This window comes from Podarcis raffonei, chromosome 14, assembly GCF_027172205.1.
Source record: "Podarcis raffonei isolate rPodRaf1 chromosome 14, rPodRaf1.pri, whole genome shotgun sequence".
NCBI classification, from domain to species: domain Eukaryota; kingdom Metazoa; phylum Chordata; class Lepidosauria; order Squamata; family Lacertidae; genus Podarcis; species Podarcis raffonei.
The window spans coordinates 24,168,925-24,193,268 of NC_070615.1; the positions used below are offsets into that span (position 1 = coordinate 24,168,925).

A 24,344-nucleotide genomic window follows, 5' to 3' on the forward strand; every position below is an offset into this window, starting at 1 on the left:
AGAACAGTTTCAGGTTAAGAAGGGACCTCCGGAATGAATTAAGTTCATAACCAGAGGTACCACTGTGTGTGTGTGTGTGTGTGTGTGTGTGTATATATATATATATATATATATATATATATATATATTTGTTCACCATACCCCTACCAAAAAAACAAAAATCACAAATCTTGTACAAATGGATGAACTTTGCAGTGGGGAGAGGCGCTACCTTCAACTAAGCCCAGTCCAACCACGTTTCAACTTTTCACCTGGCTCAACCCAAATTGCACTGAAAATATGTCCCCCCCCCGCCAGAACTTATGACAGAATACAAAAATGCACAGTGGTATACAGGAAGGGCAAGCATGTCACCTCTGCCACTTTTAAACTGTAACATCTCTCTTCACCCTTAAACATCTTCTTCATCTATCATGTATGTACTTTTAAAAAAAGTTCCAGCAGCCTTCCTCAGCTGGGTGTCCTCCGGATGTTTTGCACTGGAATTCCCATCAGCCCAAGCTGTTGCTTCCTGGGACGGATGGGAGTTGTAGTGCAACGCATCTGGAGGGATCCCAGGTTGGAAAATGGCCAGCTTACAGCACGTTCAGCATGGATCATCCAACGCCCCCCTTCCCACCTTATTCTGGCACAGCCAGGCTCAAACCCTACCCACCCAATACCAAAATGGAAAGAGAGATGTCAATTGAATGATGCTGGTGCGTTTTGAGTGGTGATGCGTCATGGGGCTGGCTTGGGGCATTTCAACAGCTGCCTAGATATATCTTCTGGGATTGTGGTTTTCGTGATGGTGAAGTTGGATCAGCTGAGGAACTCCGATGTGGCTCCCTCTTTGATGACAAAGACAGAGATGGTAAGAGGAGAATGCTGGGACTAAACAGCAGCCAAGTTTGCATCCTTTTAGCTCTTATTGCAAAGGTTACCCCCAGCGGTACTTGAGATTCAAATGGTGCTTATTCTGGAAAAAAGGCTTTTCTTTCTTCCATTCTTTCCTTCTTTCTTTCTCTTTGTCTTTACGCCAAAGGGCAGACAGCTCTCTACTGAAACTCTGGATCCCAAAATGTTGCGAGCTTTGCCCATCCATAATGTCACCACCAGCCAACATGTTTGGTACAGCTCCATACCTCCATTTCTGATGCCAAATTTTAAGAATGTCCCTGTTCTCTTGAACCTTGTCTAGCCCTGCTTCTCAGAAAAGGACAGAGTTTCCTCCTCTGTCAGTCTAACTATGTATGAGAGTGTTCTGGAACATCACAGTAGATTTTGAGATATAGTGGTGGCTGCCATTTTGCAAAAGATCCTTGTATATTATATTACATTTTTTCCCATATATCTTATCTATCTTTTTTTTTAAACTTTAAAAAGGAACTTTGGGTTAGCAATCCACCCTCATAATCACTATAAAACAGACTCCATGTTCTCACACCACTCGTGGTCTTCAAGGTTATAGATAAATTTTGTCCTATGTGATGGATTCTGGCCAATGGGGTCCCGGCCTAGGTTGTCCAGGGTCAAAGTGGAGGCAAAGAACTCAGTAGTGCTTAGTCCACCTTCATGGTTTTTGATATATTTCTTATAGTTCTTCCTTAAGCACTGCCAAGTGGTGGTGTACAGGATGAACGCCAACGATTTCAGGGTTATTGCGATGCTCACGTACAGGTACCTGTAGACAACGTTGTCATACAGAGCACATGCTCCTTGCTCTCCACAGAACGTGCTCCAGAACAGGCATGTGGAATCAATCCCTGCTCCAAAGATCAGGGGAGGTGGGATAAAACCTGTGAAAGCAGAAGATAAGAATGTGAGAAAACGACAGAAGGGATATTTTTTTCCATGTGTGGTGGACTTGCAAAAAAGTGAAGGACTATTGGGAAATCATTTATAATGAGATAAAGAAGATGTATAAGATGATGTTCCCCAAGAAACCTGAAGCTTCTCTCTTAAGGTGACAGAAACAAATATACTGAAAAAGTTGGTTAATTTATTTATGTATGCAATGAACATTGTATGCTCAAAAATGGAAAGAGGATGAGCGAAGGAAGAATGGCTTATTAAAATGATGGAGTATGCGGAACTGGGCAAGCTAAGAGCAAAAATTAGAGACCAAAATGACGAAACATTCTATGAGGATTGGAAACCTTTTGTAGAATATCTAAAGAACTATTATAATTGCTTGAAAACACGAGGAGGATTTGAAATATGAGCAACAGTAGAAAGACATCAAGGCTAATAATTTAGGATCTATATATGGAATGTAATAAGTTAAAATATGTAGCATTAAAGGATAAACATAGAACATAATGGGGGGGGGGAAGTCAATGGATAAATTTATCCATATATAAGAAAAGAAAGCAATAAAAGCCATGCTGAATCAGGCCAACACTCCATCATCTTGTTCTCACAGTGGCCAACCAGATGCCTATGGAAAACCACAAAGCAGCATCTCAGAAGAGATATCATTATATCTGCTGGGGTCCCTAGAACATCCTTAGCATCTCCATCAGCTCTGCTAAAAGAGCTCTCTTAACTGCCATCTACAGCAGCCCATTCCATCAAGCTACACAGGAGAGAAATGGAATGTCCAGATCTTTCTATCAGTTCTGCTGAAAGACCAGCAACTTTTGGCTCTTCCTCTGCAAGATGTTCCAATCCTCGCTGAAGCAACACCTGAGCTCTGTTCTTATGGAGTCTCCCCCTTGAGCTCTCCATGGTGCTGACCTGGTCTAGTTTTTGCTCTTGCTGAAGTCATTGCCTGAAGCAGCAGAGCAGCAAGAGAGAAGATGAAAAGAAGGGTTAAGTTTTACTTACCCAACAACCGGAGGAGAAGGAAGAGAACTCCCAAAGCGTAAGACTTCAGCTCTGGGCTCACAGTTCTGTACAGGAGAAATTCAAGCAAACAAGATATATGTATATACAATATGTTTGCGTGTATAAAAATGGTTCCTTGCTCCAGGCTTTAATTAATGTACATGCACACCACTACCACAGTTATATTTTTCTGTCAACCAAGATGGTCCCATCTTCAGAAATTAAATCATTAATGTGCTGCCTTCCCTACCACTCCACTTCTAGGTGCCTTGAGATTAGAAAAAAGTTGCAGCTGCCTGGTAAGTTAAGAAATCTAGCAGCATTATGGACTTTCCCATCCACCGCCTGCAAATCACAACCCCTTGTGAACCATCACGTAAGGAATTCACATTTTTATATGCTGGATATGACAGGAAACCTTTAGATTGGACCCTCTAGTCCAGTGACTTGCTTCCAACAGTGGTCAGAGTCGGAAGCCTCCAGAAAGACCGCAAAAAGGACCATCCTGTTTTCTGTAGCCCCCTCCCCAGCCTGCTCCCAGCACCTGTAGGTAGTGAATTTTTGAAAGGAAGAAGGAACAACTTTTTTTAAAAAAGTTAGAATGTTGCAAGGAGGACAGGCAGTGTGAATGTGCAGGGAGAGGCGATAAAAAATAATAATCTATTGGCCTTGGGTCAAAAGTGTGAACGTAAAAACTTAAGACGAGTTTGAGGGATCAGGTCAGAGGTCCACCTCTTCCAGCATCTTGGGCTGTTTATGAAGCAGTCCTGGCTCTTCTCGTATCTGCTATAGCAGCTGTGCTGGACAGGTCTCATGACAAGAGTAAGAATAATTGCCTTCCTACAGGAGCTGAGTTTCTGGCGGCCTCATCAGTCACCTAGCTTTCCGCTTTGATGAGGAACCTCTTTCCCATAGTTACATGTTTAGATTGGGATTGGCTGAGGGTGCAGACAGCTGATTGGCCAGAGAATGGTAGATTGACAGAGATATTTGCAGAGCTTTCTCTAACATCAAACAGAAGTATAAAATGTGCTGAGAACAGACACAGGAAAGAGTGTGTGGCTTTGAGATTTGGGGGCTTAAAAAAAAATTAGTGACATTCTCCTTGGGAGGGCAGTGCACTAGTTTCCCCAGCAGAATAGTCTCTGCTGTGAGCCATGAAAAGGATGCTAAGTTTTGACGCAGCTTCAAACTGGGGAGTAGGATATCCAGATATAACCAGAGCCCCCTGCATTTGAAGTGCTATCATAACACCTCAGTCAGTCATGGCTTAATTCTTAAGAATTCTGGACGCTGTGTTCTGTTAAGGCTCCTGAGAGTTGTTAGGACACCCCTATTCCCCTCATAGGGACGCGGGTGGCACTGTGGGTTAAACCACAGAGCCTAGGGCTTGCCGATCAGAAGGTTGGCGGTTCGAATCCCCGTGACAGAGTGAGCTCCTGTTGCTCGGTCCCTGCTCCTGCCAACCTAGCAGTTCAAAAGCACGCAAAAAAAGTGCAAGTAGATAAATTGGTACCGCTACGGCGGGAAGGTAAACGGCATTTCCGTGCGCTGCTCTGGTTCACCAGAAGCGGTTTTGTCATGCTGGCCACATGACCTGGAAGCTGTACGCCGGCCCTCTCGGCCAATAAAGTGAGATGAGCGCCGCAACCCCAGAGTAGTCTGCGACTGGACCTAGTGGTCAGGGGTCCCTCTACCTTTATTCCCCTCACAGAGGTACAATTCCCTGAATGGTTTAATTCTCAATCCCTCTTCACAGTGAACTCTGGGAACTGTAGCTCTCTGAGGGTAATAAGGGTCTTCTAACAACCCTCAGCACGTGTAGCAAACTATAGCTCCCATGATTCTTAGGGGGAAGCCATGGCTGTTTAAAGCACCACAGCTCTTTAAATATATGGTACGGATGCGGCCTTCAGCTGGCCACCCTTTCAGATCCAGCTCTGCTTCAGCTCCAGCAGCCCCCTTTTCTGTCACCACAGTCCCCAAACGCTCAAAGGCTCTCACCTGATGAGGATGATGACGGAGGGCGTCTGAGCCATGGCTCCGATCATGCTGCAGACACATATCACACAGAGGAATGTCAGAAAGGCTTCTTGGCATCCTGGGGTTGGGCACTTCCCAGGAACGACCGTGGCATTCTCCGCAGGGACCAGACCGAGGCACGTGCAACCCATGAGGTTCTGGAAGAGAAAGCCCAGCTAAGGAGGCTCAGCTGACAAAACACAGAGCAGCGGATTTGTGCGGACAGGCGGAGTCCCCCAGATCCCGGGCGCCGCCCCCCGTCATGTGGAATAATGACTCAAGACAATGTGCTATGGGATTAAAATGGCCACAACTTTATTATGTTTCAGATATGGGTAGACTTTGGCTCAGGCATTGGGCGTTCTCCCTCCCCAGTCCCCAGCTGGGGACCTAGGGAACATCAGGGTTATCCAGTGTGGGGGGGGATGGGCCGGCTCTGGAGAACATATGTTCAAGCAGAGATAGCTGCCCCCGTTATGCCGCCGCCACAGGGGAGAGCAATGACGACCTCTTGGCGTACGGTCAAAGCCTCCCCTTAGAAACCCCTTTGTATCGCTGCTGCAAAGAGGAAAATAGACTAAAGGTTTCCGCCCTGGCGCCAAGTGAGGATTCCCAGGTAAGATCCTCCCTCTATTGTGTGGGCAGGTAGTCCCTCCCCTACCTGGCCTGGTCTCCTTGGCAATGCTTCCCCCAGGCGGGATTGGACAACTGACTGAGGTAGGCGGAGACCTCCAGGTATCCCACCTGGGGGAAGGCGAAGCCAAGCCTGTGTTGATGGAGCCGCTCCAGATCCAGGGGCTGCGCGCGTCCACGCAAAGGGCGCCCCCCCGTTTTATGCGGGGAGCGGTCATTTCTGCTACAGGGTGTGGACATGCCACTCATTGTAGTTTGGGAGCCATGGAAAGGCAAGAGGCAACCTGTAGCCTGCTTGCAAACTGTATTTAACTATGCTCTGGCTTCTGAGAGGCACTGTCAACACACCATCGCATACCCTTCATCATTTCTTCAATGAAAATAGGGATGTCATATTTAACAACAACAACAAATTTACTATTTGTATCCCATCCGTTTGACTGGGTTGCTCCAGCTACAACCCAGCTACAACATATATAAAAACACAATAGAACATTAAACTAGGATTGCCATGGAAAACACAAGAAGTCCCAACAGTGGAGGAATGGCAGATGAAGACGATGGACTTTTTGGAACTAGCCGACCTGACTGGAAGAGTCCGCGATCAGAAGGAGGAGGAGTACCAGAAGGAATGGATGAAATTTAAAGACTATTTAGTTAAATATGCTAAGGTAACTTAATAACTTGCAAATATCAGATAGGCTTAGGATTTAAATAGGTGATGTTAGAGAATAAAAAGTTAAAATGAAAAGAAAGAATGATGTTAAGTGATTAATTTTATGAGAAATTTGGTTTTGGAAAACTGTTACAATGATATACATTGAAATTCAGCCGGGGGATTAGAGGAAGTCACCTAACAATGTTATGAAGATTGGATTAACTACAGTTAAGATTTATGTTTTTTGTTTGTTTTAAAAATTTTGGAAAATCATTAATTTTTTGGGGGGGAAAAAACTAGGATTGCCATACCATGAGGTCTTTTTGGTTGTTGAGCTTTTTTTGAAAAATCTCCCCGAAAAGATCATTGCCATACATCACAATTTTTGGAAATTCCACCCAGACTCAGTTTCACAAATCCCTGATATGTCCAGGAAAACTCAGATGTATGGCAGCCCTATATTAAACATTAAAAAAAAACCTCTGTATAGAGTTTCCTTCAGATGGCTTGGGGTTGGATAACTGAATTATTCCTTTTTCAACCTTTTGCACTATGGTCCTGGGTTTCAATATCATTATTAAAAAATCAAAATTCTGCGACTGTGTCCATAAAGAGATTCTGCACTCAGGATTGTGCTCTGCACTCCTGCAAGGATCACAGTGGGCCTGAGTGTCAACTCTGCCACTGCAATATTGGCTGTAAAAGTCAAACAAGAGGCAGGAAAATGGGAGGTACACACACACACACACACACACACACACACACACACACCCCTCCTGCATCTGCCAGTCTGAAGAGAGCCAAGGGACAGAATACGGCCATCTTTGCTCTAGTGGTGTGCCATTCCTTTCCCCTTTGTGGTTCTCCCTTTGGCTCTTTCAAGTCTTTCAAATAAGCACAACTGTGAGAAAATTACCATTAAAAAAAGAAAAGAAAATTACCATGGGTTGAGACCCCTCGTGAATACAGGGATAAAAGGAAGACGCTGTGTCCCTGCATTAGGCTAAACCATTTTCAAATTAAAGCTTCTAATTACTTTCTGATTTACTCCCCCCCCCCCCACTTTTCACCCACTGCTTCTAATTAAGCCAGAGTGCATTAAAAAGAGTAAATTTGCCCAGCCCTTTGCAGCCTCATTTCAGAACCTCAGAACAATGAAGAGGCAAAAGATACTGGTTTGTGATGTTAACTCTGTCTCTTGCAGAAAGTCAGGAATCAGCAGCAGTAGGGATAATAACAGAGGTGCTTCCCTCTCTCTCTCTCTCTCTCTCTCTCTCTCTCTCTCTCTCTCACACACACACACACACACACACACACACACCTTAGAAGGGGAACAGACAGCTTCAGGTTTACAGGGGGTTTGTTCAGGGGCTGAAAGCTAGAGACAGGCGAGATAAGCTTTATCAACGCGCAATCAGAAAGGGAAGAAAGTGGCTGTATTCCCTTTGATCTCCCAGCCAGTTGCAAATATCACGAAGGGCTTATGTTGCACACAGATCTCACTCCTAGTCCCCTGCTCATGTTCTTCAGCCCCCGCCCCCATTCTTATTATTTATTAAATTTCCAAGGATCACAGGGGAAGTGTACAGTATTAAAACAGAAAAATTCATACCCTAGCAACAAAAATAAAATAAATAACCTCCCCCCACAGTTTAAAAGGCCATAGATGGCACAATTAGCCAAAGGCCTGGGAGAAGAGAAATGTTTTTGCCTGGTGCCTAAAGACGTGTAATGAAGGCACCAAGCCAGCCTCCCTAGGGAGAGCATTCTACACATGAGGAGCCACCACAAAAAGGCCTGTTCTTGTGTTGCTACCCTCTGGTGGTTCCCTCACTGTGAGAAGTGAGTTTACAGGGAACCAGGCAGAGGGCCTTCTCGGTAGTGGCACCCACCCTGTGGAACACCCTCCCATCAGAGGTCAAGGAGATGAGTAACTATATAAGGAGTTTAGATCTGATATCCCGCTTTATCACTACCCTAAGGAGTCTCAAAGCGGCTCACAATCTCCTTTCCCTTCCTTCTCCACAACAGACACCCTGTGGGGTGGGTGGGGCTGAGAGACTTCAGAGAAGTGTGACTAGCCCAAGGTCACCCAGTAGCTGCATGTGGAGGAGCAGGGAATCGAACCCGGTTCACCGGAGATGAGTAACCATATTACCTTTAGAAGACACCTGAAGAGAGCCCTGTATAGGGAAGTTTTAAATGTTGGGTGTTTTACTGTGCTCGATGTTTTAATTTGCTGGAGGGTCGGCATATAAATACTACCACTACTACTAATAAAAATAAGAATTGAGGGCACTAGGTTAGGGAAGGCTGCCTTAAGAGAACTGGTGCATCTTTTGCTATTCAAAACCCTTGTCTGACAGGTTGTAGCAGTACATACAGCAGAGCTCTGGAGGTCCCAAGTACGGGGGCATAGCTAGCAGCTTGGGCACCTGGAGGCAGGGCAAGCCATCCATGGGGGTGGCCCCTGCGGTGTAGCACCCAGCGTGCCCCTCCAGCTATGCCTCTGTCCAAGTGGAAAGGTTCCCATCTGCCCTCAGGGCGAACTAATAAGCCCCTATTATGTAGGAAGGCATAAAAGAAAACACAAAGTCTTTGCTTCCTATTTTTTAAAAGTCTTTCTAGTTATTCTGGGATATGCCTTTCTCCGCTGTGCCTTGAAGCTTACAATCTTCTGCTTTTCCAGAAAGTTTACATGTGGCCCCCCTCCACCATGCTTTCGCTTTTCTGGCCCCAAGAGCAGTGTAGTGGCTAGAGGCAAGCTCCCCGCGGCTATTATTCATGCAACAACAACAACAAAAGAGGTGTCTGTCCAAACAGTGCCAAAAAGTGACAATGCTGTGGTTCCCCACTGGTGTGTCTGAAGAGGGACTCTGGCTCTCTGATGCGTGCTTGCCGAAGGAAAGAGTGAGGAAGGCTTTTGATGATATCAGTGGCCCAGGAAAATGCCACACAATGGCGTGGTGTGATAAAGGAGGAGCAGAGGAGAATGGGGATAATTGGATCTGTGAGCTTTCAGCGGCACAGAAAATCTGCTGTGCTTTTCTTCCGCTTTTTGTGCGTGCATTTAGTAAGATCCCCAGAAGAACTGAACAACATTTTCTGAATGTGTCGCAATCATGGCTGTTGCTCCCTGAGGATGCTGGGAGATACAGAATCGCTTTATTTCCTGCCAGGAGGATTTATTCTAACTGACTCGCCTTGAACTGTTAAGTTATTGAAATATCTAGGTCTAGATACACACACACACACACACACACACACACACACACACACTTCTTAGTCCTTAGATATCAACTCTGCCTTGTCCACACACATCAGTCATCTTCTTTCTATCAAAATATCAGGCTTTGGAGAACAAAGAGAAATTATTCTCTTTGTCAAGCTTTTAGAGATTTGCTGAATTCACAACCTGTCATTGTCTCTCTCCCTCTCTCCAGAGAAACGTTGAGAGAGGATATGAAAGGGGTTTGGGGCGGGAAGGAGGATGAAGGAGATGCAGCTGAGGAAGCAATTATATCTGGGCACAATGAGCCTCCGGAAGAAGAACAGGCTCCCTTTGCCAGCAATGGCTAGCAAGCTCTTCCACGGCCACCTGCTCCCCTCCATCCTGAGGGCCTTGCCTGGCGCTTTTGGCAAAGGAGAATTTCCCACCTGCTCATGCCACTGATGTTCACCAGCACCTCTCTGTTGGCTCCATTCTCCCTCTCTTTGTTTCAGGGTTGGGCCACTAGATGAGGCTCTGTCCATTTTGTTTAAGGCAAGAGCGGGGAGTGAGGGCCACATTCCTTACTGGGCAGGGCTCTGTGCAAGTGATAGGCGGGGCAAGAGTATAAACAGGTGGTGCTACGAATGTCAATTTTACATTTGTATACAGTGGTACCTCGGGTTAAGTACTTAATTCATTCCGGAGGTCTGTACTTAACCTGAAACTGTTCTTAACCTGAAGCACCACTTTAGCTAATGGGGCCTTCTGCTGCCGCCGCGCCGCCACAGCACAATTTCTGTTCTCATCCTGAAGCAAAGTTCTTAACCTGAAGCAATATTTCTGGGTTAGCGGAGTCTGTAACCTGAAGCGTATGTAACCTGAAGCGTATGTAACCAGAGGTACCACTGTAGTTTATTAGTTTCTATGCACCCTCACACGCTCTTCACTGTATGTTCCATGTGGGCAAGCAAGAGGCATCGCCAGAGCACAAAGACATACATACCCCTCAAGTGTCCTGATAAAACTGGGACATCCCACTTTTTTTGTTTGAGAGCATGGCGGCCATTTTGGGCGCCACAATCACACCCTGAAAAAAAGCACTTTTTTGGGGGGGTAATCTTGCACAGTGCCCCAAATGCATTTTGTTTTTGTTTTTTTGTAACCGAATGCTGCAATCCGCACGGAAACCTTATGGTGAAAGGCAGGTAAGAAATCCAATCAATCAATGAAGGATATATGGATTACCATGGTACTGCATCCAGCAAAACAGGCAGATAAGTACGTGATCCCGTCTGCCCCACAGACCGGAGTGAAGGAATCAGTTTGGCATTTACAGTTGTTATTGCAGGCGGAATATGGTGCCAGGATGGACGATGGTCCTGATCTGGAAGAAAGTAGGTGGGGGGTAAGGGGAGGGCAATAGTTGGTCAGAAGGAAGCGTGGCTCCGAAGCATTTCTTTCCTAGTGAACCTTTCCTCCCCAAAAGTTACACCCAGGCCATATTCACACCATAATTTTAAGCAGTGCTATTTTTCTAGAGAAAGACATGTTGAAACTCACCATGGCGCCCACCTGAGAGGTGGTGGAACTGAGTTCAGGTGAGTTTCAGCTGCAAAAAGGCCTTACTTTTAAGGCCCCTCCCTGAAAAGGATCCTGTGAGGTGTACTTTGTTAAGGGTGCCAAGACCCCTATTCCCCTCCCAGAGCTGCAATTTGCAGAATTCCCCATGAAGAGGGACTGATTGTTAAACCACTCTGGAAACTGTAGCTCGGTGTGTGTGTGTGTGTGTGTGTGTGTGTGTGTGTGTGTGTGTGTAAATAAGGGTCTCTTCACAAAACTCAGCCCCCTTCACAAACTACACTTCCCAGGACTCTTTGGGGGAAGCATCATTGTGCTTGCTATGACACCATGGTATTATGGTCTCAAACTCTTCCTTGGCTACTGATTGCATGGAAGACAACAAAGAGAACAGAAGGAGCTTAAGGTCCCAAAGGTTAGGAATAGCCATACTGATCAGTCAAAGGCAGATTTAGGGCCGGTTGACTGGTTCCCCCTCACAGAATGCAGGGGCCAAGCGAGTGCCTTCCCGCTGGTGTGAGGGCTCTGACAGGGTCCAAAATGCAGCTTTGGGAAGGAGTAGGGAAGGCTCTAGATTTCTCATGCCTCCTTTCCAAAGCCTGGCTTTGGGGCGCAAGGGCTGGCTGTGTGTGTGTCAAATTTTGGACTCGCACAGGGCACTATATTACCAAGGTCTACATCAGCAGCCATCTTGTCTCTTAATTGGGACAGGTGCATGCTGGGAAATTCAGGAGCAGCTAAAGTCTCTGTTGGAAGCCAGCCCAAAGCCAACCCTACATACATCTAGGCTTCCTAACTATATGAAATATACCCGGAGTTGAGTGTGAATTTCATGCTTTTTATTCAGCTTGTATGAATGAAACTTTCCCCAAAACGTCTAGCTATATACACATTATTTACACGATGGGCCCTGCTCATGAGTGATTGGCTCATTCCGGGCTGCTCCTGTAGGCCAATCAGGTTGTGGATTCACCTCCTCCAGAAACCTGATTGGCTGCTCCTTCAGGCCAATCAGGTTGCTGATTCACTTCCACCTGGAGCTGGATTGGGTGGCTCCTGCGGACCAATCAGACTGCTGCATTCTGGATCCTATTGTTCTAGAATTCAGCTCAATACATAACACCATACCTTCAGGATTGCTGATGGAAACCCCACCCCACTGGATTAGACCTCTCTAGTTAAGATGGCCAAATGAAAGAATTCCAGCAGAGATTCTGCTCTTAAAGGTGCTGGCCACCCAAGCCTAGGACCCTTCCTTTCATCCTCAAGGAGCAGCTCAGTCACAACCTGACCTATTGGATGCAGCCCTTCCTTCCAGGTCGGTGGGACTTTTTAACATCCGGACCAATCACAGGGGCATATCCATCAGGTAACCCGAAACCTCTGATGGGCAGTGGGTTGGCCATGGAGGAATAAATCCCAGGAGCGTTTCTGGCTCAAAGTCCGCTTCATGGGTCATACTCACTTGTTTCCATAGGGAACAGTGACCCCGGCCACCGGTCCTGTGTCACAACCCAGGAACAGGAATGAGACGTAGCAGCCTGTGGACACCAGGTTGACCAGCATAGCCATACGGATGGCTCCGAGAGCAGACAGGCTCAGCTTCTTGACTAAGAGGCCCCCTAGGAAGATGCCCAGACATGCACAGGGAATAGCTGTCATGCCTGCACAAAGAGAAAAAGGGGTTCATAGCTTCCATTTCAATTTGCCTCACTCCGTGTGAATGCAGGTGGGGAAAACCTACTTCCTGAAACATTAAAGGTAAAGGTAAAGGTACCCCTGTCCGTACGGGCCAGTCTTGCCAGACTCTAGGGTTGTGCGCCCATCTCACTCAAGAGGCCGGGGGCCAGCGCTGTCCGGAGACACTTCCGGGTCACATGGCCAGCGTGACATCGCTGCTCTGGCGAGCCAGAGCCGCACACGGAAACGCCGTTTACCTTCCCGCTTGTATGCGGTCCCTATTTATCTACTTGCACCCGGGGGTGCTTTCGAACTGCTAGGTTGGCAGGCGCTGGGACCGAACGACGGGAACGCACCCCGCCGCGGGGATTCGAACCACCGACCTTTCGATTGGCAAGCCCTAGGCGCTGAGGCTTTAACCCACAGCGCCACCCGCGTCCCACCCTGAAACATTAGGAACCCTTAAAAAACAAAAACAAAGCACTTACAGTGGTACTTTGGTTGCCGAACGGCTTAGTTGTCGAATAAATTGGCTCCAGAATGCCGCAAACCTGGAAGTGAGTGTTCTGGTCTGCGAACATTTTTTGGAAGCCAAACGTCCAGCACAGCTTACGCGGCTTCTGATTGGCTGCAGGAAGGTCCTGCAGCCTATCGGAAGCTGCGCCTTGGTTTTCGAACCATTCCAGGAATCGAACAGACTCCCAGAACGGATTAAGTTCAACAACCGAGGTACCACTGTATTTATATATACTTTATATTATTAGAGAGACAATGTGGTGTAGTGGTTAGAATGTCAGACGTGTGGGGGTTAAATGGGGAGGGTGAACCATGAGCTCCTTGGAGAAGAAGGTGGGTCAGAAATGTAGGGAAATAAATATAATTTTAAGTTCTTTTGAAAATAAAAAACCAAGTTTCTAGATGCAGAACTCAGAGGTCAGTTTTGTGAGATCCTTGGTTGTCTTTTTTTTAAAACAGCAAGATCCCAGACCTTGCACTTTTCAGAGATATGCTTGAAAAACTGGCAGCAAGACTTGCTGAAACCTCTGTAGTCAGACAGGTTGCTGAACAGCATTTCCAGGGCTAAGAGTGTGGATGAATTGTGGAGAAAAAAATATTAAAAATTGCAGGGTACATTAAGCAAAGTGAGAGCAACCTCGCCGTTTGGTCTCATGTGCTTAATTTATGCAGGTCTCAGGCTTTGACAATTTCTTGTTTCAGAGGTTGGGTTCCTTTGGCACAAAATTGAAAGGCTAGCACCTGATTAAAGAAACCAGAGTTGATAAATGGCATGAGTTTGGGTCAATTAATTTAATCTGCATATGTATTTGCATATGAATAAAAAGGAACACAAAAAGCATAGCTTACTATGAGAGTTGGTGTGGAAGAATGTTTTGGAAAGGATGGGGTGGGACTGCTTCAAATCCCTGCTCAGCCAAAGAGCTGGTGGGATGAAATGGGGGCAGCCCCTAAGCATAGCCTTCCTCGCAGTGCTGTTTGGAGTATATTTGAAGGGGCAGCTGTTTTATTTATTTACCTATTCATTCAGTTTATACTCCACTCTTTCTCCCGAAGGAGCCCAGGGTGCCAAACACATCAATAACAAAACTACGGTACTTCTTTTTAAGAGCATTTTAAAAAGTTGTTTAAAATATTCCAAAACAGTTAAAAACATCTTCTCAAACAGTGAGAAGTTGCCAGGAAGTGTTTTCCAGCCATCAAATGACAGGAATCCCCCCCCCTATTCTTCCTGAAAGTCAGCAATGAGGGAGACAAGTGCACCTCACCAAGGGAGGGCATTCCACAAGTGGGGAACCACCACTGAAAAGGCCCTGTCATGGGTCAATACCAACCAGGCAGCCCCAGTTGAATTAGGACTTGTAACTGACAGGCAGCCAGCACAGAGCTTTCAGGACTGGTGGCACATGGTCCCAACAAGTTGCCTCGCTGACCAGCCTAGCAGCCCCATTCTGCAATAACAGCAGCCTCTGGGCCATTTTCAAGGGCAGCCCCATGTACACTGCATTGCAGTAGTCCAGATGGGAGGACACCAGAGCATAAGCAACTGGGGTCAAGCTATCCCAGTCCATTACACATACAATTTATTTAATTTTTCATAGTCCTCTTGACTCAGAGAGAGCCACCTATGTTCCGAACTTGAGTACAGTGGTACCTTGGTTTTCAAACGCCTTGGTACTCAAACGCCTTGGTTCCCAAACACCGAAAACCCGGAAGTAAGTGTTCTGGTTTTTGAATGTTTTTTGGAAGCCGAACGTCCAATACGGCTGTGGTTTCTGGGGTGCCTCCGCCATTCAGAAGCTGCGCCTTGGTTTTTGAACATTTCTGAAGTCAAACAGACTTTCAGAATGGATTAAGTTTGGTGCTTTTGTTTTTGCTATTTATTTTGCGTTTTTGTTTTTGAGGCTTTTTCTGTTAATTTGTTTTTATGACTGTGTGGAACCCAGTTCAGCTACTGATGGATTGATTGTGTGACTGAGGAAATGGATAAAAGCCCCCCATCCAAACAATGACTATCATCAGTGCAGTTAAGAAAAAAAATAATTTTAATTTTTATCATATACAATGCTGTCTTATTTATTTTATAGTACAGTACATTGATTATTGCTTTCATTTTATGGATCAATGGTCTCGTCAGATAGTAAAATTCATGTTAAATTGCTGTTTTAGGGGTTGTTTTTAAAAGTCTGGAACAGATTAATCCGTTTTGCATTACTTTCTATGGGAAAGCACGCCTTGGTTTTGGAATGCTTTGGTTTTGGAACAGACTTCCGGAACGGATTAATTTTGAGGACCAAGGTACCACTGTATTCATACCAGAGTGAAAAGAGTTATGCGAGCATCAACCATCTATGAAGGCCATGAGACTGCTCCTGCATGACTTGTGAGCTGCCAAGCTTTTGCTACAAGCCTGGGATGGCAAAGGCAAGGGGTACATGTGGGCACAAGGGGTACATGTAAGCAGCACAGCATCTGGCACCCCATAATATACCCCAAAAAGAACTATGGCCCAACCGACGGCCTGCTCTGGCTACTCACCCAATAACTGGTTGGCGGACGACGTTGTGAGATTGAATTGCTGCTCCAGGTATTTCCCCAGGAAAGCCGCAAAGCCAGCAACCACGGCGATCTCCATGCACGCCGCAAGGACAATGCAGGTGAAGACCGGATTGGAGAGCAAGTGCTTGGTTACTTTAGGGATCACTGAAGAAGAGAAAAGAGAGGAAAGGGGTCTTCAGAAAGTGGGCTACCTTCTGAGCTTCCCCAGATGCCCTCAAGAAGGTCTTCCCCAGCTTCTAGGCATCTTGGCTTATAATGACGTTGCTGAATGGAAATAACTGGAGTTGTGGTCCAAAACATTTAGAGGATGCCAGGATAGGGAAGGCTGCCTAAAGACATTTTCCCAGCTGTGGGGCAGCTGGTTGTCTGTAAGCAGCTCCCATGTGGCTGGGAGGACACTCCACGTGACCCAACCACATTGGCGGGGCTCAGACACATGGGTCTTATGCTGCTAGATCCATGTGACTGAGCCTCGGCACACGTGGTTGGCTTTCCCAAGCCGCAGGTCTATAGTTCACAGCCTCTGTCCTGTTACGAAAAAGGAGCAATGCAGAAGCGAGCTCCAGGTGGCTGGAATGGTAAACAGGAAACTGATGTTATGAGACTGTACCGTGGGAACAAGGGACAGTGTACTGAGCACCGGATGTTAGCTCAGAGTGTCACATGACCCTGTACTGGAAGTACATGGGTGGAGTTATTCTCTCTCTGCAGTTGGGATGAGAGAGTACAGACATGTTTTCTCTGTACTGCTGGAAAGACAGGAATAAAAGTATGTAAATATATTTCTGTCTGTCTCTTTCCCCTCCCTGGGAGAGGAGGGGGAGGAATGGTGTGTTCTTCTTCACGTTGGGAAGAATCGCCGAGGGAGACCTCCCTTGATCCTGCCGGGAGTCACTGGCAGGGGAGGTCAACAAGGATTCAAGCCGGGCACCTGGAGGGTGGCCAAATTCCTCGGAGCTTCGCTGGCTCTGCTGGCTTGAATTCGACATCTGGTAGCAATGCCGATGGTTTACTGATCTATGGGAATCAGCATGAGTGGTGAGAGGTCGATGAATCGTTGCCATCCTCTGCACCTAAGGAGATAAAGAAAGCGTCTGCCTGCAGCCAGAAGCTGAACAGAACAGACAGCTGGACACCGAAAGGCAACGGAGCCCCCCCCAAAAGGTATGCTGAATTTCGGGCTAAAGAGAGTGAACGCAGAAAGATTTATTCTCTGGTTCACAAGAGCTACGTTTGAAAAAAACAAGCTCTGAAAGCTAGGCTGGCATACCAGGAATTCCTGTGGTAGATAAAGATTCCCGTCCCGAGAAGGTTGCTAGGCAACGACCGTCAGTGCTTGGAAAGTTACTGACAAATGGGACTGGCTCAGAAAGAGCGTGAGAAGGCAAAGTTTGTTTTGACTATGCAAGGGTTTTGAAAACAGCCCTCAAGCTTCCCTGCCAGAGTAGGCAGTAAACAAGAGAGACTTTTGGGTTTTACTGGCTTGAGAAAGTGAAAGCTGACACTTGGATTCAGCATGAATGCCAGGAAGGGGGGAGCGTTACCCTATCCACCTCCCCTGAGTGCCATGGTTCTAGATGAACACAACCGGTGTGCTGCACTGGAAGAAAAGGACAGGGGGAGGGAGGAACGGAGTTCTAATTCCCCCACCGATGAGGCTACTGGAGAGGATGCTGTAGCTTTCAACGTTGTCCAATGTTACAATTGTGGACAGGCTGGGCATCTTCAGCGGAACTGTAAGAAGCCACGTCAGCCAAAAGGAGCGAAGGGCCGCTCAGCAAAGCCTGAGGCGTCAGGCAAAGGTCATACCAAGCCTATGGTAAAACCTGCAAAGGCTTTGATGGCGAAAGGAACCACGCCAGATGTTGGGAACGCGTTTATTATCGACACTGGGGCCACCGTTCATATGTCCCCACATAGAGGACTCTTTTCATCGTTTAAGAAGCAAAGCTTCGCTGTGAAACAGGCCAACGGTCAGGAGCTGGAAGCGACCGGCGTAGGGACTGTGTATCTTAAGAGTCTGAACTTGATTATAAACAATGTTTATTTGGTTCCTGAACTGAAGTTCAATCTGCTGAGTGTTTCACAGATTGCAAAGAAAGGACTGAGACTGTCCTACGATGCTGAGAGCTGCAAGATCTACAAAGATGGAGAGTTATTTCTTTCTGCCAGAGAGAAAGATGGATTGTATTTGTTGACTTTTGCACAAAGTGATTACATGGAATGTAATTCATCTGTGTCTAACCTAGTTTCTCTTGCAGGTGTGACCAAGAAGAAGACCGGGGTCAACAGAGCATTTCAGCGGGTGTATGCTGATGTGATTGGTCCTCTAGAACCATCTAGAGGCAATGCAAGATTTTATCTTGTGTGTGTGGATCATTTCTCTAACTTTGTCTGGATTTATGTGTTGAGAAAACCACACGAAGCCTTGGAGAGGTTTCAGGAGTTTTGTGACAAGGTTAAGAATATGCATGATGCTAACATTGATTGTCTATTCACAGATGAGAAGCAGATTTTTCTTTTACAGGATTTCCAGAGGTTCCTGCAGAAGAAAGGGATAAGACACAAGATTGCTGTTTCAGAGGAAGCGTGGAACAGGGGTGTCTGTGTACGGGTGAACAAAGAATTGCAAAAGGGGATGAATGCGCAATTGCTTAGTTCACATCTGCCACATGAGTTCTGGGCCGAGTCGCTGATGTCGTTCTGTTATACGAAGATGAGAAAGGTTTCAAAAGAGTTGGGAAGTTCTCCTTTTGAGAAACTGTTCCATAGAAAACCTTCTGTTGCCCATTTCAAGGTTTTTGGGTCTCATGTGAGAACAGAAGCTCCAGGTGGAGTAAAGAATGCCAGAGGCATTTTTGTGGGGTATGAAAAGGGTCTCTACAGAGTAATTTTGTCTGAATCTGGTCAGGTGATTCTCACAAAATTTCTAGAGAGTGCTCCTGAACAGGAGAGAGTGATAGTACACACATTTCCCACAGAGGACGATTCAGATGATGATGATGATTTTACAGATTACAGTGGTACTGAAAGTGACAGTGATAGCTCGGAGAGCTCAGTTGTCACAGTCATTGAGAGGAAATCTCACACAATGGATAGGCCTTCACAGGTGAAGGATGAACCACTGTTTACCATTGGAACTGGTTCTCCAAAGAGTCCTGAGACTGGACCAGTGAGCAGAGAGGATCAGCACCTCATACGTAGGTCTGAGAGAGTTACAAAGGGTCAACCACCCAAGAGGTACTCAAAAGAGTTTGCTAACTTAGCTGTTGCATGTGTTGCTGTTGTACATAACCGAGGACAGGTTGGAGCTGTGTCTAAGTCAGAGACAAAGACACAACAGAGAGTTGCTAGCCAAGGTAGTGCAGATGCACTCGTTCCTTGGAAACCAGACAACCAGAGAGGTACACTGGGAAAACCAGTGGCGGGGAGTTCCAAGGGTGGAACTGAAACAACAGGGGAGTGTTATGTGTATAACAACTGTTTGTTTTCTTCTCTGGATCACGCTTTGCTTGCTGCAACACGCATTGATTCTTTTGGGGTAGGATGTTACGAAAAAGGAGCAATGCAGAAGCGAGCTCCAGGTGGCTGGAATGGTAAACAGGAAACTGATGTTATGAGACTGTACCGTGGGAACAAGGGACAGTGTACTGAGCACCGGATGTTAGCTCAGAGTGTCACATGACCCTGTACTGGAAGTACATGGGTGGAGTTATTCTCTCTCTGCAGTTGGGATGAGAGAGTACAGACATGTTTTCTCTGTACTGCTGGAAAGACAGGAATAAAAGTATGTAAATATATTTCTGTCTGTCTCTTTCCCCTCCCTGGGAGAGGAGGGGGAGGAATGGTGTGTTCTTCTTCACGTTGGGAAGCATCGCCGAGGGAGACCTCCCTTGATCCTGCCGGGAGTCGCTGGCAGGGGAGGTCAACAAGGATTCAAGCCGGGCACCTGGAGGGTGGCCAAATTCCTCGGAGCTTCGCTGGCTCTGCTGGCTTGAATTCGACATGTCCATGGTCAGAGGCAGTCATGCTTCTGAATACATGTGGCTGGAAACTGCAGGCAGGGAGCATGCTCTTGTGCTTGGGTCCTCCTTGCAGGTTTCCCGTTAGCATTTGGGTGGCCAGTTTGAGAACAGGATGGTGGATAGCAGATTTGCAGCGATAAATGATTGGACAAGAGGAAAGAAAAGGGTTAAAGAAAGGAATTTATAAGTAATTTAGATCAGGGGTTGCTGAAAAAGTTTAAAACAGGGATGCAGAAAAGTGAGGCATGGGGAAGTCGTTGAAATTGGGTATAAGAAAAAAAGACTATGAAATTATACATGTTTATATGTTTGTCTGTTTGTGTATTGTTGTTTGTAATGTCTTATATTATATGTGGAAAAACCAATAAAAATTTTATTAAAAAAAAGGGGGGGAAGATCCATTGTGCCTCCTGTACAACCTCACCATATATATATGCCTTTTTCCGGGGTGTGTGTGTGTGGAAATGCCTTAAGTGTCCAAGAACACCTTTGCACAGATTCTTCTTAAACTGGGCCAACCTCAAGCTTGTTCTGCTCAAAGACAAAATGCGAATGTACGTAAAGTACCTAAATGGTATAGTAATGAATGTCATTTTGGAAATTGCCCTGTTTTAATTTGCTTACTTATATAAACAGATATATCAGCTTGAAGAAAAAAAAAAGAGAACAGGATGGTGGACTAGATGACAAGGAGGTCTTCTGGTGTTCCTATGCTCTCATGGAAATGCACTCAAGGCCAGGGTTGGACAGACTTCAGGCTTGTGGGAAGTACAGTGGTACCTCTGGATGCGAACAGGATCCGTTCCAGAGCCCCATTTGCATCCAGAAGCGAACGCAACCCGCGCCTGCACGTCTGCGGGGCGCAATTTGCCACTTCTGCGCATGCGCGTGAAGTCATTTTGACTGTCTGCGCATGTGTGAGTGGTGAAACCTGGAAGTAACGCGCTGCGTTACTTCTCGGTCGCCGCAGCGCGCAACCCGAAAATACTTATCCTGAAGCGACTTCAACCCGAGGTATGACTGTACTATGTTTCCTTTGTTTTTAAACTACGACTCCAAGAACCTTTAGCTCAGCCTTCCGCAAAGCAGGCACCCATGATATCTGCTTTCTCCCTCCACAATCAGGCAATGGCTTGGCTTGCCACAGGGCGGCTTTTCTAAAGTTGAGGCATTTCCCATTCTGTGCAATCTTTATTCCGACTTTGAATCATATTGTTTGTAAGGTTCTCATCTTTATTCTTACGACTTTGTATTGATTTAGCCTAATGGCTTTATGCAGCATTGGCTTGGCTAGCCCCTTAGGGGATGTTCAGCAGAAAAATCGACACAAGCAGACATGAGTTCCCTAAGAATACCATTGCCATCCAACCATACCTGGACTGCTTTGAGGCTCATGGGGCCATCTAGGGGCGACAGAGCATATTACACAGGAAATCAATTACTGTATGAGTAGCACTAAACTTCTGGGTGTTTAGATTTGAGGCTTTGGTTCTGCCCCAAATGTTGCACTAACTACTGGGTTTCTGGATAAGGGGTACTTGCCTTTCTCTAAAGCAATCTTTCCCAAACTTGGGTCCCCAGCTGTTCTTGGACAACAACTCCCATCATCCCTGACCATTGGTCCTGCTAGCTAGGGATGATGGGAGTTGTAGTCCAAAAACAGCTAGAGACCCAAGCCTGGGAAACATTGCTCTAAAAATCAGTGACAGGCCATCTATCCAATGGAGGCAAACAGGGTTATCTCTTGATGCTTCCAAACTGGGGCTTATTTCTAAGAAGTTAACTGAGGTACTGCAATGGGTTGCTAGTAACAGGTTTTGTGTGTGTGCTGCAGAGGTCTGGCCCAGGGGGTCTGATCTTTATTCCTTACCTCATTCTACAGGCCAATGTGGGCAGGGCCTCTCACTTGTCAGTCATCTGATGCCATGATGACAGGTGAGTTGAACCACAGGGGTGGCAGGGAGAGATCTCCTCTGTCGGCACATCCCCCTCAGAGAAGGTACTCACGAAGCAGGACTGAACTACCTGTGAGGAACTGGTGGGCCCAGCGTGCCAGTTATGTCAGCTGATTGACAGGTGGACATGGTTTGGGGGAAAATGGCCATGCAAAATCAAAGAATTATAGAGTTGGAAGGGACCACGAAGATCATCTGGTCCCATCCCCTGCAGTGCAGAAATATTTTGCCCAACATGGGGCTCAAACCTATGAACCTGAGATTAAGAGTACCATGCTCCACCAACTGAGCTATGTCAGGGCAAACTGGCAGGCTAAGACTTCCTGGATTTCCCCCAGAAAGGGTGAATCTACAGTTAATACTGGCTGGCATTAGGGCTGGGCAATATCTGGTTTTCAACATCACAATATACTGTATTCTTCGCTCTATAAAACGCACCAGACCATAAGGCGCACCTAGTTTTTGGAAGAGGAAAACAAGAAAAAAAATATTCTGAATCCCAGAAGCCAGGACAGCAAGCGGGATCACTGCACAGCGATCCCGCTTGCTGTTCTGGCCCCGGCCGGGGAGGCTGCGCGTGGCTAAACAAGAGCTTATCGGGGCTGGAGGGGGAAGCCCCGGCTGCTCTGCCGGCACCTGGGGTTCCTCCGCCAGCCCCAAAGAACGGCTCAGGAGCGTGCCGCACTCCGGCAATTTAGCTCCAGGGACCACACATTCACTCCATAAGACGCATAGACATTTCCCCTTAGTTTTTAAGAGGAAAAAAGTGTGTCTTATAGAGTGAAAAATACGGTATTACCAGATAAGCATCACTGATATATTATGAAATAAGGATGGAACTAAGTAGAGGCAAACAGTAGGGCTGGGTGATAGCTGGATCTGGAAATGTGGAGACCTGAAACTAAGACTGAAAAAAAGAGAAACTGAATTTGACAGATCCAGTCATCCCTTTGTTGAATATGTCAAGAGTTGCATCCGGTATTACTCCATTCTGCTTATGTGAGTATGTGAAATCCCCATTTTCATTTTCAATTAACCTTCTCTAAGCCCCAACTCCCCCCCTGCAAAGCTCATGCAGGAGTTTCTCTTTGTTTCTAAGAAGGAGAGAAATACTTTGGTTGCAAAGCGTTTCTTAAGCTAATGAATCAGGCAGAGCCTGTTCAGCTTGGGTGAGTATTTTAATTATTCCAGAGATAACCCCGCTTGAGCAAGATGGAGTGCGCCGAGGTTCTGCGAAGAACCTCGCCTCGCCTTGATACCTGGCAACTAACTCCTCTGTGAGTCCTACATGTGAAAAATCAGGACGTTTGAAAAATTATCTCTCTGAAGTGCAGCTGAAGCCTCAGCGGGGCCTGTCTGCGTTGTGCAAAATCCCATCCTCTTTCACTGTGCTTTCTGTTTCTTGGGTCTGAAAAACAATTGTCATATCCTCCTGGGTTGACTGCTGTCTCTGCCTTTAGATGCTCAAAGTTTTATAATGCAGAAGCAAGAACTGGTGGCAAGACGTGACTATGGGCAAAACAGCCCCCTGGCAAGGAAGGTTTTTAGACTCACCTGCCCCATACCGCACTGGTTTAGGATGTATAGACACTAGGTTTTAATGCAGAGAAACATTCAGATATTTGACCCTCCCTGTAGTCAGAAATGGTGCAGCCCAGCAAGACATCACCAGGGGGCTTTTGCTTGTCAAGTTCTAGCCAACCAATTTTTTTGGGGGGTGTGTGTGTGGAAGACACTGGCTGTTCTGTCATCAAGATAAGCCCAACATCAAGGAGCAGCAGCTTTCTTTGATTTCTCCATCTGCATCTGTGCTTCAAAGGAATCTTTTTTTGCCCCATCACAGATTTTACACTAACCTCACTGCTTGGAAGCTCAAAGCTGACTGTTCCCCTCCACCCATCTCTTTAGACTCAGCAGGGCCAATGCTGGCACATAGTAACAGTGGGCATGTGCTGGGACCCCCAGGCATCAATAGGGCCCAAAATTAATGCCATCCCCTCCCCCAAAATGTCTTTCGCCCCTGGCCTGGCTCTGTCATTCAGGGCCCTCACAACACTCCAAGCAACACTATATCAGGGCATTGCTGGGAATTAACATGGTAAAAAGGTAAAGGTTAAGGTAAAAGACCCCTGGACGGTTAAGTCCAGTCAAAGGCGATTATGGGGTTGCGGCGCTCATCTCACTTTCAGGCCGAGGGAGCTGGCATTTGTCCACAGACAGCTTTCCGGGTCATGTGGCCAGCATGACTGATCCGTTTCTGGTGAAACGGGACACTGTGACGGAAACCAGAGTGCATGGAAATGCTGTTTACCTTCCCGCCACAGTGGTACCTATTTATCTACTTGCACTGGCGTGTTTTCGAACTGCTAGGTTGGTTGGCAGGAGCTGGGACAGAGCAACGGGAGCTCACCCCATCACGGGGATTTGAACTGCCGACCTTCCAATCGGCAAGCCCAAGAGGCTCAGACCACAGTGCCACCCGCATCCCAAGCAACACTATATCAGGGAATTGCTGGGAATTATCCTGGAGGGCAGGCTTGGCCCCCTGGGGCTGCTCATGGTGCAGATGTTACAGTGACTGCTCATCTCTGGTTCCCCACCAGGGCCCACCAGCAGAGGACAGGGGTCTCCTAGAACCCCCTCATGCTTTGAGCTGGCCTCAAGCCTCACAATGCTTTGATACGCATTCCTGATATTTC

At 46.7% G+C, this 24,344-nt stretch overlaps 1 protein-coding gene across 1 annotated transcript in view; it reads right to left on the bottom strand.

Moving 5' to 3' along the window:
- Positions 1-288: 288 nt before the first annotated feature.
- SLCO3A1 (solute carrier organic anion transporter family member 3A1) overlaps positions 289-24,344 on the bottom strand; it is a 115,655-nt gene continuing 91,599 nt past the window's right edge. The window contains exons 5-10 of the mRNA XM_053364624.1: positions 15,645-15,809; positions 12,376-12,574; positions 10,578-10,716; positions 4,813-4,988; positions 2,809-2,873; positions 289-1,778 (exon numbers count right to left, since the gene is read on the bottom strand). Of these exons, the coding sequence (XP_053220599.1) occupies positions 1,399-1,778; positions 2,809-2,873; positions 4,813-4,988; positions 10,578-10,716; positions 12,376-12,574; positions 15,645-15,809 (1,124 nt within the window). The 3' untranslated portion in view covers positions 289-1,398. The remainder of the gene's footprint in view (positions 1,779-2,808; positions 2,874-4,812; positions 4,989-10,577; positions 10,717-12,375; positions 12,575-15,644; positions 15,810-24,344) is intronic.